Raw genomic sequence first — 15,149 nt, forward strand, 5'->3', positions numbered from 1 at the left:
CGGGTGTGCAGACAGACGCGGGTGTGCAGACACGGGCAGACAGACGCGGGTGTGCAGACAGACACGGGTGTGCAGACAGACGCGGGTGTGCAGACACAGATGTACAGACAGCACCATGTCACCTCTGGCGTGGTTCCCCGTGGGGATGTGAGATGCGGATTGTCCTCACACTGAATTGGCTAAGACAGCCCCACTGTGGCCCAGGGTCACATGCAAGATGCCCCCAAACCTACCGGGAGCCAAACCTTAGGGAGAACCCAAGGCCTTCGTGAGGGTCCCTGGGTCAGAGAGTTCTAGGTGGGGAACTTGACCCGGGAAAGATGCCTTAGAAGGTGTGTGGTCTCACACACACACACACACGGAATGTATCTTTTCCATTGATTTTTAGAGAGAGTGGAGGGGAGGAGGGGGAGAGAAAGAGAGAGAGAAACATTGATGTGAGAAAGACACATTGATTGGTTGCCTCCTGGGGCGGAGGACATGGCTGGACTGGGGCGGGGGATTGAACCGGGGCGGGAAGGAAAGGGGTGAGAGGACTGGGTTTCTCTCCCCGAAAGCAAAGGGCTCTGCTTCCCACCGGCTGCAGGGGCCCTCAGCAGGACGGCTGCGTCCTATGGCCATCAGCCGACGAGGGTCATTAGGAAATAGTAACAACAGGCCGGTGGGGCCCGGCCGGCGGGGCTCCGTGGTGAGTGTGGACCTAGGAACCAGGAGGTCACGGTTCGATTCCAGTCAGGGCACAGGCCCGGGGTGTGGGCTCGATCCCCAGTAGACGGCGTGCAGGAGGCAGCTGATCCATGGTTCTCTCTCATCACTGATGTTTCCATCTCTCTCTCCCTCTCCCTTCCTCTCTGAAATCAATAAATTTAAAAAATAATAATTTTTTAAAAAGGGGGTGGTGGCCAAGCCTGCCCTGCCCCGGCCCAGTCCCTCGCCCGGCCTCACGTGTCCGTCCTTCCTTCCAGCCATCCCCGAGTTCCACCAGCAGCCGGCCCTGCGGTCCTTCTGGCCCGAGTGCGGCGGCCCGGCGGGCGTGTACCACAGCTCGGCCGACCGGCTGGTCCAGCAGCTGGAGGCCAGCTTCGCTGGCGCCGTCAATGCAGACTACCCGGGCCTGGCAGACCCAGGTGGGCACCGCGGGGGGGGGGTCTGTCCCGGGTCCCCACTCCCCTGCCCGCCGCCACCCTGGACACCAGGCCTCCCCCAGTGAGACCTAAGAAACCAGACGAGCACGTGCCGACTCAGAATAGCAGGGACCTGGGGAAGCCCTGCCTTCCCAGTCGCTGGGTGGGACCTCCCAGCCCTGTGTCGGCAGGTGTGGCGACCCCTTGGGAAACGGGCAGTGCTCCCCACACTCAGTAAACCCCTCCCCTGGGAGCCAGCACCCCGCTCCGGAAGAGGTCCAGAGAAATACACGCTCACAAAGGAGGGACGTGCACACAGAGTTCGCGGCAGCTCAAATGCCCCTGAATCAGAGCCCAGACACTGTCATCTGTCCGCACCCTCGGGGGCTGGGAGGCGATTTTAAGAAGAATGAGTTTCTGGTGCAGGCTCCGGTTTGCATGAATCTCAGCTCTTTTGATGAGTAAAAGGAGTCAGCTGCCTAAAGTTGGGGCGCAGGCTGTGCTGACTTGTAGGCGGGGAAGGGGCTCACGGTGACCCCGCGGGGCACAGCTGTGACCTGTACTTCGATCTAAACGGCCCTTGAGCAGGTGTGTAGACGGCACCGGTCGCCCACTGTGCCTGGGTTAGTCCACTGGCGGACTTTGCTCTGTCCTGCTCCACAGTGAGAAAACGAGTGAGTGAATGAATGAATGAATGAATGAGTCTCCTAACAGCTGCCTGTGTCTTCTCTTCCCCAACAGTGTTTCGGACGCTGGTGGCCCAGATCCTGGACCGGCCGGAGCCCCTGCTGCCCCCCAGCCTGGCCTCCGAGGTGGTCACCGTCTTCCAGTTTCACGGCTACTTCTCTGGCCCCGGGGTGGGCGGCCTGGAGGGCCACGTGCGCCAGCTGGCGGGGCAAGGTGGGCGGCTCATGGGGCATGGGTGGTGGAGGGACACGGAGTGGCCTTCTTTTTTATATATTATCGCTTTCAGAGAGGAAGGGAGAGGGAGAGAGACAGAAACTGCAATGATGAGAGTCATGGATCGGCTGCCACATGGGATGGAGCCCGCAACCCGGGCCTGTGCCCTGACTGGGAATCCAACCGTGACCTCCTGGTTCCTAGGTCGACACTCAGCCCCTGAGCCACACCGGCCAGACTACTGTGTACCTTTTCATTTGCCGGTTTAGTTCATCCGACAGTTAATTTCGTGGCCATTATGGGCTGGAGACCACGCCGCTCTCCTCCCAAGCGCCTCACTGGCCTGGACAGTCACAGCAGTGATGGGTCCTGTCCTCGCGGAGCGGAGCCCCCTCGGTCCGCACTGGTCTGCCCAGACGTGGCTGTGCCGCTGGGTGGCGCCTGCTCGCTGAGCGCCCTCCTTGCGTTTCCTCCCCAGTCTCCATGGTGCGGAGCCTGCAGTCACTGCGGGACGAGAAGCTGCGCCAGGCGGTCAGCGGCCTGGCCCCCAGCAGCCTCCCGGCCCAGCAGGAGGTGCTCCGGACCCTGGCTCTGCTCTTAACCGGGGCCGACCGCGGCGTCAGCCAGGCCGTGAGGCTGTACCTGGAGGCGGCCGCCGGGAACCAGCCTTTCAGGGAGAAGGTAGGCTGCGGAGCCCTGGCCGAGCCCCGCGCGGCTTCCTCCTGTCACCTGCCGTGACTGCTGTGCGGTTTCCTTCTATAGGACGAATGTGTATCGTCTTTAAAAGTATTTGTTACTGATGTCAGAGAGGAAGGGAGAGGGAGGGAGAGAGAAACATCAATGATGAGAGAGAATCATGGATACCTTCTCCTATACACCCCACAACCCAGGCATGTGCCCTGACCAGGAATTGAACCGTGACCTCATGGTTCATAGGTCGGCGCTCAACCTCTGAGCCACGGGTCAGGCAAGAATTTGTATCTTGGTCGGTGGCTCAGTTGGTTGGAGCATCATCCTGTACACCCAAAGGTTTCGGGTTTGACTCCCAGTTGGGGTGCGTATAGGAGGCAACCAATCGATGCTTCTCTCTCTCCCTTCCCCCCTCTCCCTCCCTTCCTCCCTCAAAGCATAAGCATACCCTCTGGTGAGCGCCCTGTAGGTTTCCTGTGAAATAGCACGGTTCCTTCTAACTAGCCCGAGCGCCTCTGCGGGGCCCACGTCCCCCGAAAGCTGGGCTCATGGCCGTGCATCTTCCAGCTTCATCCTCCCAGAGCCGCTGGCCTGGCCCGGCATACGGGACCCACATGGTGGGCAGGAAATGTAAAAGACAGCTCTTTTAGCCACGCGAGTTTTCATGGGCTTCTGGCTCAGAAGGCAACGCAGAGTGAATGGTTTAGCTGCAGTCCGTGTCAGGCAGTAACGGAGAGGAACCCCTAAAACCAGGTGTTCCCTGCCCTCCTCCCGCCAGGCCCTGCTCTACTACTGCGAGGCCCTGACCGCCCGCGACCTGCAGCTGCAGAAGGCGGCGTGCCTGGCTCTTCAGAGCCTGCAGGTGAGGCCTGCGGGGCTGAGCCCTGAGCAGGGACAGCTTCCTGCCTGCCGTGTGTGTGTGTGTGTGTGTGTGTGTGTGTGTGTGTGGGTGTGTCTGTCTATCTGTCTGTCTGTGGTGCAGGACTGAGCCGCGTGTGCATGTGTGTGCGTGCGTGTGCATGTGTGCATGTGTGCGTGTGCATGTGCAGGCCCGGTTAGCGGCATTGCTGGTCTCCTCTGCCCTGTTTGTTGCTTGGAGTCCTTTTTTCTCTTCTTGCAACATAACAAATGTGACGTTTCAGACGCTCCTGCTCTGTTCCCTCCGGCTCAGTCCTGGAAAAGTGTCTCTGGTCCCCAAGGAGAGAGGCTGTGATGCCGCACTCATGTGCGTTGTGTCCAAAACACCAGCAGGGCCCCGTCCGCTGTGTGCAGCACTGCACCCCAGGGTGCCCGTGGGTCAGCCCGGCCCCGTGACGGCTTTCCCGGGGCAGCTCGGCCTTCAGCGGTCGGGAGTGGGGGCGGCCTCCTGGGAGCCACACGGGATGAAAAGCACTGACTCCCCAGCGCCAATGGGCTCACCTTCCAGTCGCCAAGATGTAGCCACAGACAGCGAGACTGGTCAGTCTGAGGGGAGGACGAGAGGGCAGCCCAGCCGCCCTCCACTGTGGTCCCAGTGCTCGTAAGACAGTTCAAATGTCTATTAATAATATAAACGATAAACCACAGTAAAATACAGCGAAGCCCTCAGGGCTCCTGCCGCTGGGGACCCGGCTCCCTCCGGGAGTTCACCCCGCCCGCGGGGTGGCGCCCAGGAGCCGGGACCCAGCTCCCCACATGCAGCTGGGGGGGCCTGGGTAGGACAGCCCGGCCCCGGACAGATGTCAGCTCACGCTGTGCACGGCCCCTCCCTGCAGGCCACGGAGAGCATCAAGATGCTGGTGACCCTGTGCCAGTCGGACACGGAGGAGATCAGAAACGTGGCCTCCGAAACCCTCCTGTCTCTGGGTGAGTGTGCACGGGCTGCGTGCTTTTGAGTCTTACGCAGAGCTGTCAGGGGAGGGTCCCTGTGCACCATGTAGCAAGTCCCCCCCATGGCTGCCTGCTCACACACACACGCTCACACACACGCTCACAATATTCACACACCCTCACACTCTCACAACACACACACATATACTCTCATACACATAGTGCACATGCACACACATATACACACACGTACACACACACACACCCTCACACACACCCAGCATGAGGACCCCTCAGTCCCCACGTCTCTCCGGCTCCTGGCCTGACCCCCTGGATGTGGAGGGTGAGGGATGGGAGCCTCCGGGATGCCTCCTCAGTCTGGGCAGGATTTCAGAGTAAAAACCTGGAAGTCACACCGTCGTGGCAGGAGCTGGGGTCTGGGCTGCTGCCTCCTACACGCCCCTCGCTGGGGATTGAGCCCGTCACCCGGGCCTGTGCCCTGACCAGGAATGGAACCCTGACCTCCTGGTTCAGAGGTCGTGCATAGCTGACTCTGTCCTTAGTCTGTGTTAAATGGACGGAAGCTTCTCGCCCTCACTTTCCCACTTGCTGGTCAAGTTTTTAAATGAGGGCAAATGGAACAGAATAGCCAAGTAATTGACGCGCGTTGGCCGTTCAGGGCGCTCCTGCTGACAGCCTGAGGCCGTGGTGGGCGGTGGGCGCGTCACCATGTTCACATGGTCACTTTTGGCTGGCGTTTGGGAGCCTGCATGTGACTGTATGAACGGCCGTGTAGGCGCCGGCACAGACGTGTAAAGGTAAAAGCCGTGCGGACGTTGCACGCTCCAGGGGCCAGGACTCGCCGCGTGGAGGCCGCGCCCCGCCGGCAGCAGGTTCCCCGGGCGTTGCGGGGATAAACCTACTTAGTGAACCCACGGACGCCACGTGCCCCAGACCTCTCTGCCTCCCGCCTGCCCGCTGCCCGGCTCCGGCCTCAGCTCCAAAGAGAGAAACCATCATTAACAAGAGAGGTGACTTTCCTTACCTGACGGTGACAGCGGAGCGCTGAGCTGACGCTGGTGCCGTTTCTTGCGTTCCCATCCAGGCGAAGACGGGCGGCTGGCCTACGAGCAGCTGGACAAGTTCCCCCGGGACTGCGCCCACGTCGGAGGCCGTCACGGGACCGAGGTGGCCACGGCCTTTTAATGACCCAACAGCTGTCGTCACCGATGGCCCTGGGGTCCCGGAGGCGCCGCGATGGAGCCGGAAACCTCCCGCGGTGTAGACCGAACTCGACCCGGTCCCAGCACCCAGCGCGAGCTGTGCCCGCTCCGAGAGGGCTGTGTGCCGCGTAGTAGGTCGGTCACATCGCCGACCACGGGCAGCGCTGAGTCAACAGAGCCCGCCGTCTCTGACACGTATGGGATTTCAAAACAGCCATCTTTGTACTTTTCCAGAAGTTCTATGAGCTTGAGGCCGTCCTGTGAGACTCGGGTAACTGTCGTACAGCTTGCAGTTCTCTCCGTCCGTCGTGTTCTTGGGGTTGAGGGTCCCTACCCCCCACCCCCACCAGCCACCTAATTTTACCTTCAATGAAAAGCACAAAAAAGAATTGCTCCCAATAAAAGTTTGCCTGCGGGACCGGTAGAACGCCACGTTGTAAGAGCGTAATGTTTTTACACGTCACGTGTCACTGTGCCCCCTGTCCCTCTTCCTCCTGAGAATTCCAAAAGCATGTTTCCACGGTGGTGAGAAGCTGGGGAGGTGGCCAGGAGCAGACGACCTTAGGAGATCACCCCCCGACTCCTTAAACACAAAGGCACGCATTGCGCCTGCTTTTATTTTTGAACAAACAAGAGCCATTTTTTATGATCTTTTTCTATAAGGTACTTGGCTGCTAAGACCAATCCAAACCCAAAGCCATGCTTCAGAAAAGCTGGGCGCTCCCTGAGGCGCGAGCGCGCGCAAGTTGGAGGGACGTTAGGGGTCCGTGCTTCCGTGACAACCCCAGGAGGTCAGGATGCAGGCTGCCCCCTGGGGGGGTGACTGCCCCCTGCTGGGACCCCTTGGCCAAATAGAACAGCAGCAGCCCTCGCCGCTCCCACCAGGGGAGCAAACCCAGTCCTTAAAGTCCATGCCCGCTCAGGAGCTCCTGGTACATAACGGGGCTTCCTCCTAGGCGTACACGGGGCGGGATATGCCAAGTTATCTAATAGGTGTGAGTGTAGCTTGAACTGTACTCCAGATGTGTTTGTATAAAATGCCAGTGAGGTGTCATTTTAAATATCCGCACGTCAGCAGACCTTTACAGCAGCTCTTAGTTCACCTTAAACAGTGTCTGCCGGGTTTCCCGGCAAAGAGTCCTTGGGACTGTGAAGTTACGGTGTGTGTGTGTATATATATCTATTTGTATATTTATAAATATTATATATATGCCTATGTCCTTCCTTTGAAAACTTCCTTGTACAGTCTACAGTTAGGATAGCCTGCATAAGCTGCAGTCCCTGTGAAATGGTGGAGATGATTTTGTTTTTATAGAAAACTCAAATCCCAAATGTGACCAAGTGTTTTGTTGGTTGTGGTGTGTGTTTTTTAAAAGAATTTTGAATATTGCATGAGCAACGAACTCCAGGTCTTTTGTATTCACGTCTGCATTTTGTTTTGGTGGAGGGGGTGCGTTGTTTTGTGGCATTTGTATCCGTCACTGTTCCCATCCTGGACGTTCAAATAAAAACTATTTTTGAATCTCTGGTCTCAGGCCCAGAGTCCACTGTGATTTTTCACACACCCTCACGAGTCGGCACATACACACGACACCTCACTCCCCACTGGAATTTGTTCTCATCTTGACATTCCTTCATCCATAATGAGGGACAGTGATATTTGCTTCTTGGATATTTTCTTTTAAATATATGTTTATTGATTTCAGAGAGGAAGGGAATGGGAGTGAGAGACAGAAACATCAATGATGAGAGAGAATCATGGATTGGCTGCCTCCTGCACGCCCCCCGCTGGGGATCAAGCCCAAAACCTGGGCCTGTGCCCCAGCCAGGAATCCAGCTGTGAACTCGTGGTTCACAGGCCAACATGCAGCCACGGAGCCACACCGGCCAGCACTCCTCAGGCATTTTATGAAGCTGCTTGGAGAAAAAAGACTCTGAGCTCCTGGAGGGTAAGAAGCGTCATCCTTCATCTGTGTTCTCAGCCCAAACCCCAGGCAGCACCCTCTGCTCCCCAGGCCGTCGTCCGGGAGACTGTTGCTAGGTGATGCGTTCCAGAGCTCTGAACCATTGTGGCCACTGGCGCGCAGTGGGCCGGGAGCCCCTGGCCTGTCCACACCATGGCCACGGCCCCTGCGCCTTCTGAGCAGGACGGGTCTCGGGTTTGTCAGTGTGTCGTGCGGCTGGGCCAGTGCCTCCGCAGGTTCTGGAACGTCTATATCCTGGGCTTCTTCGTTGAGGAGGAGAAAGAATATATACCCCAAAGCCAGACTATGTTTCATAAAGAAAAAATCATGGCACTTGGCCAGACCTTGAAGAACAAATCCCTGGCCATCGAGGTGAGGGCTCGGGCCGCCTACAGGATCGGGCTGCTGGCCTTCACAGGTACGACCCTCCAGGGCTGACGCCCGTTTCACACCCCGGTTGCTAGTTACACTAAGTTAGGGTCTTCACAGGGCTCGTCTTAAAACCCCAGCAACACTTCCTTTGCCTAAATTATCAGTTTTCTGACTTTGTACCACCAAAGACATTACTGTTTATTTTTCTCCTTAAGGATCTGGGTTTATTTATTTATTTGGTACAAAGGATTCTTTTTTTCAATGTATTTTTATTGATTTCAGGAGAGAGAGAGAGAAACATCAATGATGAGAATCATTGATCAGCTGCCTCCTGCACACCCCACTCTGGGGATCAAGCCTGCAACCCAGGCTTGTGCCCTGACTGGGAATGGAACTGTGACATTCTGGTTCATAGGTCACCGCTCAACCCCTGAGCCACGCCGGCCGGGCTCAGCTAAAACTTGAACACTGACGAGAACATTCTTAGGATGTAAGAGAAATGAAGTCAGGTGGGAAGTCCAGGCTGGAACCAGCCAGTGATGAGGCTGCTCCTCACGCCTCACCCCTAACAGGCTCCTCCCTTCTCGGCGTTGGAGATTGGAGCGAGGAAGAGCTGGGGGTCAGGAGGAGGACCAGGTGGGGGCAGGGGGCAGAGCCAGGATGGCCTCGCTGGTCCCAGGCCTGCAAGAGCTGGGCTGGGAGGGGGTTGGAGCGGGAGGGAAGGGCAGAGCGGCGGGCGAGAAACCGCTCCGACCACCAGCCCCGGCTGTGCAGCTCAGCCTTCTGGGTTCTCGTTGCTGCTCTACTGCTCTTGTGTTTTTTCTTTTTTAATCCTCACCTGAGGACATTTCTCCGTTGGTTTTTAGAGAGAGTGGAAGGGAGAGAGGAGACACAGAGAGAAACATTGGTGGGTTGCCTTTGCACATGCTCCAACCAGGGCTGGGAATCGAGCCTGCAACCTAGGTACATGCCCTGGACTGGAATCGAACCCGGGACCCTGCAGCCCCGAGGCCTACGCTCTTTCCACTGAGCCAACCCGGCTGGGGCGAACGCGCTGGTGATTTCCCAAGTACTGAAGACGGAGAAGCAGGAAGGAGACCGCCAGGGCGATGCCCGAGAACCCAGGCCGCCTGGGTGCCTGAGGACGGGGACCTCGGCAGGCGGGGACCCCCAGAGCCCAATTCCCGAACACACGCGTTCCCCGGCCAACAAGAACGGGCACAGCTGAGCCGCCCCGCCCGCCCCTGGCCGCCCGGCCTGCTGAGTGCTCCTGGAACCACAGGTGCTTGTCTTCCAGGGGGACCCATGGCCGGGAAGTTTGCGGCCGAGCACATGAAGGAAGTGGCGAACTTGCTGCAGAGCGCCCAGGCAGCCCCCCAGGCGAGGATCCTGCTGCTCCAGAGCGTGGCCTGCTGGTGCTACCTGAACCCCATCACCCAGAAGAGGGCCAAGTTCCTGCAGCTCATCCCCATCCTCATGGCGATTTTTGAGAAGGTCCCCGAGTCCAGCAAGACGGACGTCAACAACAGCCTCCTGGTGAAGTTCTGGGCGTGCTACACCCTGTCCGTCATGACCTGCAACAACCTTTCCTACATGGAGGAGCTGAGGGAGCACTACCAGTTCAAGTACGAACTGCAGGCGCTGGCGCAGAAGGACTGGGCGGGCTGGCCCGAGAACTTCGCTGAGGTGCTCTACTTCCTCATCGGTTTCCACAGGCACTGACGCCTCTCCCTCCGGGCCCGGCCGTCGGCACCGCCGGAGGGCCCTGGAACAGAAATAAATGATCAAAGCCCACACGTCCCTCCTGGCGTCTTTTTCAGGTGGTTGGAAACTCCCATTGAGCCCTAGCAGGTGTGGCTCAGTGGATAGAGCGCCAGCCTGTGGACTGAAGGGTCCTGGGGTTCGATTCCCAGTCAGGGCACAGGTCCGGGTTGCAGGCTCGATCCCCAGTACAGGGCGTGCAGGAGGCAGCCGGTCCATGAATGCCTCATCATTGATGTTTCTCTCTCTCTCTCTGAAATCAGTAAGAATATATTTTAAAATGACCTCCTGCAGATGAAGGTAATAAAATGGGAATTTTGGGAAGATGCCAGGGGCATTGGTGGGATTCACGGGGTGTTAGATACTGAGCCAAGGCGCCCAGAAAAGCCAAACCCACTACGGTGCTGGACACGGGCGCCCCACCCCTTCTGTTTTGGTGCCGGCCTCCAGCCGCCGTGTCCTGGCTGAGGTGGTTCTCGGGCTGCCAGAACATGAGCTTCTGGCTCATCAGACGGCGCTGCTTGCGACATTTGGTAGCTAACTGAAAACTAGATTCATCATCTGAAGGAAAGTCCAACTTCTCTCGATCGACCCAGTTTCCAGGCGACAAAGACCTTGCCTCAGTGACCCTTCGATGTGCGACAGGGCTCCGCTGCCCCTCACGGACGCCGTGCGCCTCAGAACATTGTCCCACGGCCGTGTACTCCGCACACCGTGCCCCATGTCCTTGTCTTCCTGCAGAACGGACTTACGGGAAACGCCTCATTCATTTCACCTGGCTCTGACTTCATATGCCTTCCATATTGCATGCTTTTTAAAAAATACCTGTTTTTATTGATTTTTGAGAGAGAGGGAGATAGAGATGGAAACATTCACGAGAAACATTGATCGGCTGCCTCCTGCACGCCCCACACTGGGGATCGAGCCTGCAACCCGGGCACGTGCCCTGACCCGGAATCCAACTGTGACCTCCTGGTTCATAGGCTGACCTCAATCCGAGCCACACTGACCAAGCCTATACGTATGCTCTGTGCTGTATCTAATGTAACGTGCAGTTTCCGAACCCTCAGCTATTCCTGCATCTCGTCACTGGGCGTGCACCTGGTCACCATCGCCATTGGCGGGACAGACACACGAGAAGCTCCTGACACCACCTCCTCACGGCCTTTACCAAAACCCCCAGGAGGAGCGGGGGTCGAGGGGCCTGGAAATCAACAGTCCGACCCTGAGCTGGGGGGCAACCAGCTGGGGAGTCAAACCTCAGCCATTTCCTCTAAAGGGGGACAAATTCATTTCCTCCTCGTTTCCTCCCAGACAACAGAGGGGTAGAGAGAAAATGATATAAAACCAGAGAAATAGACAAATTTTACTCCTTAGACTTCGTTTTTCCAAGAAACACAGATGCTCACGAGGAAATGAAGTTTATTCATCATGTACACAAGTTGTGTCTGACATCTGAGAAAATGTTATTTACATAAAACGCCATAGATTAAAACATACAGTAGTTGTATTTTAACACAATAGGGTCCCAGGGCTCAAACAGGACGTCTGCGTCACAGCTCTTTGCTCTGCCACCGAGAACCGTCGTGGCGGTCACGGGCATGTCTGTTCTGAGTCTGCGCACAGCTCACGCCGGGCCGGGCGTCCGCGGGGGAAGACACGGCGGTCCGGGCACTCACGCCCGCACTGGGGCCTCTGCCTCCGGATCCTCGCCCGCCGCCTCCTCAGAGTCAGATCCCTCGCTGTCCGGTGACTCGAAGCTCTCCAGCGCGTCTCCTTTCAGCCGCTTTTAAAGAATGAGCGTGTTTGTTATAAAAACTTTAAAACCCAAGCCCCTGGTCTGGCTGCGCTATGTGACCCTCGGTGTGGTAACGGGGTCGCTGCAGGCTGTCTCCACTGAATTCACTCACCCCCGGGCCTGTCAGGCTCCCCCCCATCACCCCGCAGCCACGTCACGTGGTTGACTGCCCCGCTCCCTTCAACGGACGAGCCCTCCTCTCAGGCGGGGAGCGCCGGGGACCACCCTCCGCAGCCAAGACGGCCAGGACAGCATCGCCAGGTGAGAAACTCAAACGTTAAAGTCTGTCGCGGCCCGAACATGCGAGCAATTCAGTACAAAAAAGGGTTTCACTTGGAAATCTTCCATCCCATTAGCAAGATGCCTTTTTGTAAACATTAAGTTTTAAAACTTGAGTTTTAGGCTAAGCCTGGTAATGGGACAGGCACGAGGCCAATCCTTACAAACAGGTTCCTTCCCAATTTTAAACAGTCAGATGAGCCGCACCCTGCCCGGCGCACAAGGAGCAGCTTACGAACACAGGACGGCCACGCTGGCACGAGCGTTAAATGTAAATAGTCTGAGACGCGTTGGCTGTGAGAGAGAAGCCTGTTCCTACTTCCTCAGCGGAGACACCGCTCAGCGTCCATCTGTTGTAACTCGTTCTCATAACCTACAGAGCAGGGCCAGTGACCCCGCTGTATAGCTGAGGACAGCGAAGACCCCACAGCACCAATGCGCTGCTTACTCACAGCCTTCACGTCCCGGGTGGGGAGCTAGGGCACCGGAGTCCGAGTCCAGAGCCCACAGGTCCTCGCTCGGCTGGGGGGACACTCACCTCGAGGACCTCCGCCATGTGCTGCACGTGCTCCGCCGCCTCCGCCAGCACCCGGTTCTCCCTCTGCAGCCGGGCGATCTCACTCGCCTTCTGCTCGATCTCTCTGTGGAGCTGTGGATGGGTCAGCTCAGGGTTTCCTCGCCTCCCGCCGCCCCCCCGCAGGCCTCCCCCGTGTGACGGACACACCTGCACAGTCCGGGCAGAGGGGCCATCGCTGGCGCCCACCACTTCGGCTTCTCCGGGTAAAACAATCCTAACAGCCGCCGCATTAAACTTTCCTTAGGCCCCAATGCAAGCCCGTTTACACTGCTCCAGCCACATGCGCGAAGCAGTGAGGGGAATATTAAAATGCACAACGGCTCCAGTTCTGCTCAGCGCTCACCTTCTCGTTCTCCTTCAGGGCTTCATAGAGCGCCTTCCGCCGCCGCTCCGCCACCTCCTTCCAGTACTGAGAGGACGGGTTTTCTAAAAAGCCAATGTTTTACATGAAACTCGGAAAGCCACTCCTGTTCCGGCTGCGGTGACACCCAGCACCCTCCTTTCTATTTAAAAAGCTATTTGCAGTCTTACTCAGTACCACCACATCACTTGGCAATCCCCCTTTCCTAAATCTGAAGTTAGAAAACCCAGTCAACTTTGTTCTATTTTATTTCCCAGACATTTTAGGGATTCTGACACATCCCACTGAGGGCCTGTAGAGAGCTGTGTGCTCAGGTGACGTCGACTGGCATGTGTCATCTCTGTGGTGACCTCACAATGTGGCAGTCGGTTCTGTATGTGACTGTAGTGTTTCTGCCGCCAAATCTCAGCCAAGTCAGACATGAGTGTCACACCCTGCAGTTCACCCACAACAGGACTGGAGAAGGGGCTGCTGTCCTTCTCTGCAGCCGCCTGTCCTGATTTGTCTGATAAAACCTACAGCCTACGATCCCTTTCCTTGCTCTCCTCCGGCAGCTCAGAATGAGCCCAACGGACTCCATGACCTTGAGTAAGTCAATTAACTTCTCTCTAAGTCTCCAATTTTTCATCAATAACAACATCAATGACCTTCCATGATGCTTAAAAACCATTGCCAGCTTCCTCTTACGGTGCCACCTGCCATTCCATTAAAAACTTGCATTTAGCCCTGACCGATTTGGCTCAGTGGATAGAGCGTCGGCCTGCGAACTCAAGGGTCCCAGGTTCAATTCCGGTCAAGAGCATGTACCTTGGTTGTGGGCACATCCCCGGTAAGGGCTGTGCAGGAGGCAGCTGATCGACGTTTCTCTCTCATCGATGTTTCTGGCTAACTCTATCCCTCTCCCTTCACCTCTGCCTCACTCCCTTGACTCCCGCAGGCTCCTGCGGGGCTCCCTCCCGGCACACTCACACTCCTTTCTTCAAACCCGGTCTCTAGACACTTCTTCCGCGAAAAGACTACTTCTGCCTTGGCAATCCCATATCCAGCTGACATGTTAATCACTATCCTTCCCTTTCATATCCCATCCATATCTGGATCTTACAAACAGTAAGACCTGTCCACGTTTGGTGCTGGCATTTTTAACCATAAGGAATGTTAGGGTGTCGAGCATCACAGTGAACTAGTATGTGCCCAGCCCAGAGGCCGTGGGCAGAGTCTCTAACAGGAGGCGGTAACAGTGACCTGTCCTCCAAGGACAGTGTCTGCGATAAAGGCTACCTCATCTCACACTGGCCTCCTACCTGCAGCCATGAGGTCCAGTGCCTCCTGGGTAACTCCTCCGAGCTCCTTGCTCTCACCGTGCTCCGGGACCGCAGTGACTCCGGCGCCGGAAGTCTTAGACGCCGACTGGTCACTGCGATGTTTCGGTTTGAACGAGCCTTTAACCAGCTGCCGTGGAAATCCACATGTCAGTCTCATTTGTTTTTCTCTAATAAGCAAGAAAGCTGGGTGCACCTGGGAACCAGAGCAGGCCCGGCTTCTGAAGGTGTGTGTTTAGAAGAAGGAAGAATCGCAAGGTAAGCCATGCACCGCTCGAGTCCAGAGCAGCGGTTCTCAGCCTGTGGGTCGCGACCCCTTTGGGGGTCAAACAGCCCTTTCACAGGGGTCACCTAAGACCATCCTGCATATCAGATATTTACATTACGATTCATAAAGGTAGCAACATTACAGTGATGAAGTAGCAACGAAAATAATTTTATGGTTGGGTCACAACATGAGGAACTGTATTTAAAGGGCCAGAAGGTTGAGAACCACTGGTCCAGAGAAAATGAGGGAAAAGCAGGGAGTGGGAAGAGCCACTGGCGAAAGAAGAAATTATGGATCAGAAGAAAGAAACAAGTCAAAGATAATATAGAACCAAAATATAAATATACAGAAATTTTTGAAGAATATGAAATTTGCTAAGAAATTTTTGAAAGCTCAGTGGTCTTATTATTTATGTGTTAAAAATGGAGCCGCATCTGTTTGTGTCTTTCTGACATCTTTGGATCTTCTTTAAAAAATCATACAGTTTAAAACTCCCCCAAAATGTAAAGGTCTGTTTTGGGAATTTTATTTGCAGCAACTGTTTGGAATTAGAGCTGGATCTAAGGCTAAACTGAAATTATTTTTATTGTTTAAATAATTCAGTTCCGCCGAAACCGGTTTCGCTCAGTGGATAGAGCGTCGGCCTGCGGACTGAGAGGTCCCAGGTTCGATTCCGGTCAAGGGCATATACCTGGGTTGCGGGC

General features: G+C 56.3%; 3 protein-coding genes across 8 annotated transcripts in view; 2 read left to right on the top strand and 1 right to left on the bottom strand.

The window, feature by feature from the left end:
* Positions 1-7,280, top strand: part of FAM65B (family with sequence similarity 65 member B) — a 37,482-nt gene extending 30,202 nt beyond the window's left edge. For all 4 annotated transcript variants that reach the window (XM_006762912.2, XM_006762913.2, XM_006762915.2 and 1 more), the window contains 6 exons: positions 966-1,127; positions 1,866-2,024; positions 2,503-2,705; positions 3,493-3,576; positions 4,469-4,559; positions 5,629-7,280. In XM_006762912.2, coding sequence (XP_006762975.1) covers positions 966-1,127; positions 1,866-2,024; positions 2,503-2,705; positions 3,493-3,576; positions 4,469-4,559; positions 5,629-5,729 — 800 coding nt within the window. In that variant the 3' untranslated portion in view covers positions 5,730-7,280. The remainder of the gene's footprint in view (positions 1-965; positions 1,128-1,865; positions 2,025-2,502; positions 2,706-3,492; positions 3,577-4,468; positions 4,560-5,628) is intronic.
* Positions 7,281-7,863: 583 nt separating this feature from the next.
* LOC102752557 (chromosome unknown open reading frame, human C6orf229) lies at positions 7,864-9,893 on the top strand. Its single transcript, XM_006763097.2, has 2 exons — positions 7,864-8,128; positions 9,380-9,893. Exons 1-2 carry the CDS (start codon positions 7,864-7,866, stop codon positions 9,802-9,804), a joined length of 690 nt encoding a protein of 229 aa, XP_006763160.1. The 3' UTR covers positions 9,805-9,893.
* A 1,333-nt stretch (positions 9,894-11,226) lies between these two features.
* GMNN (geminin, DNA replication inhibitor) overlaps positions 11,227-15,149 on the bottom strand; it is an 8,162-nt gene continuing 4,239 nt past the window's right edge. For 2 of the 3 annotated variants that reach the window (XM_015563383.1, XM_006762916.2), the window contains exons 4-7: positions 14,160-14,307; positions 12,841-12,923; positions 12,459-12,569; positions 11,227-11,629 (exon numbers count right to left, since the gene is read on the bottom strand). In XM_015563383.1, the coding sequence (XP_015418869.1) occupies positions 11,519-11,629; positions 12,459-12,569; positions 12,841-12,923; positions 14,160-14,307 (453 nt within the window). In that variant the 3' untranslated portion in view covers positions 11,227-11,518. Of the gene's footprint in view, positions 11,630-12,458; positions 12,570-12,840; positions 12,924-14,159; positions 14,316-15,149 lie in introns of all 3 variants that reach the window. The other variant, XM_015563381.1, reaches the window with a different exon arrangement.

The sequence above is a fragment of the Myotis davidii genome, unplaced genomic scaffold, assembly GCF_000327345.1.
Source record: "Myotis davidii unplaced genomic scaffold, ASM32734v1 scaffold217, whole genome shotgun sequence".
NCBI classification, from domain to species: Eukaryota; Metazoa; Chordata; class Mammalia; order Chiroptera; family Vespertilionidae; genus Myotis; species Myotis davidii.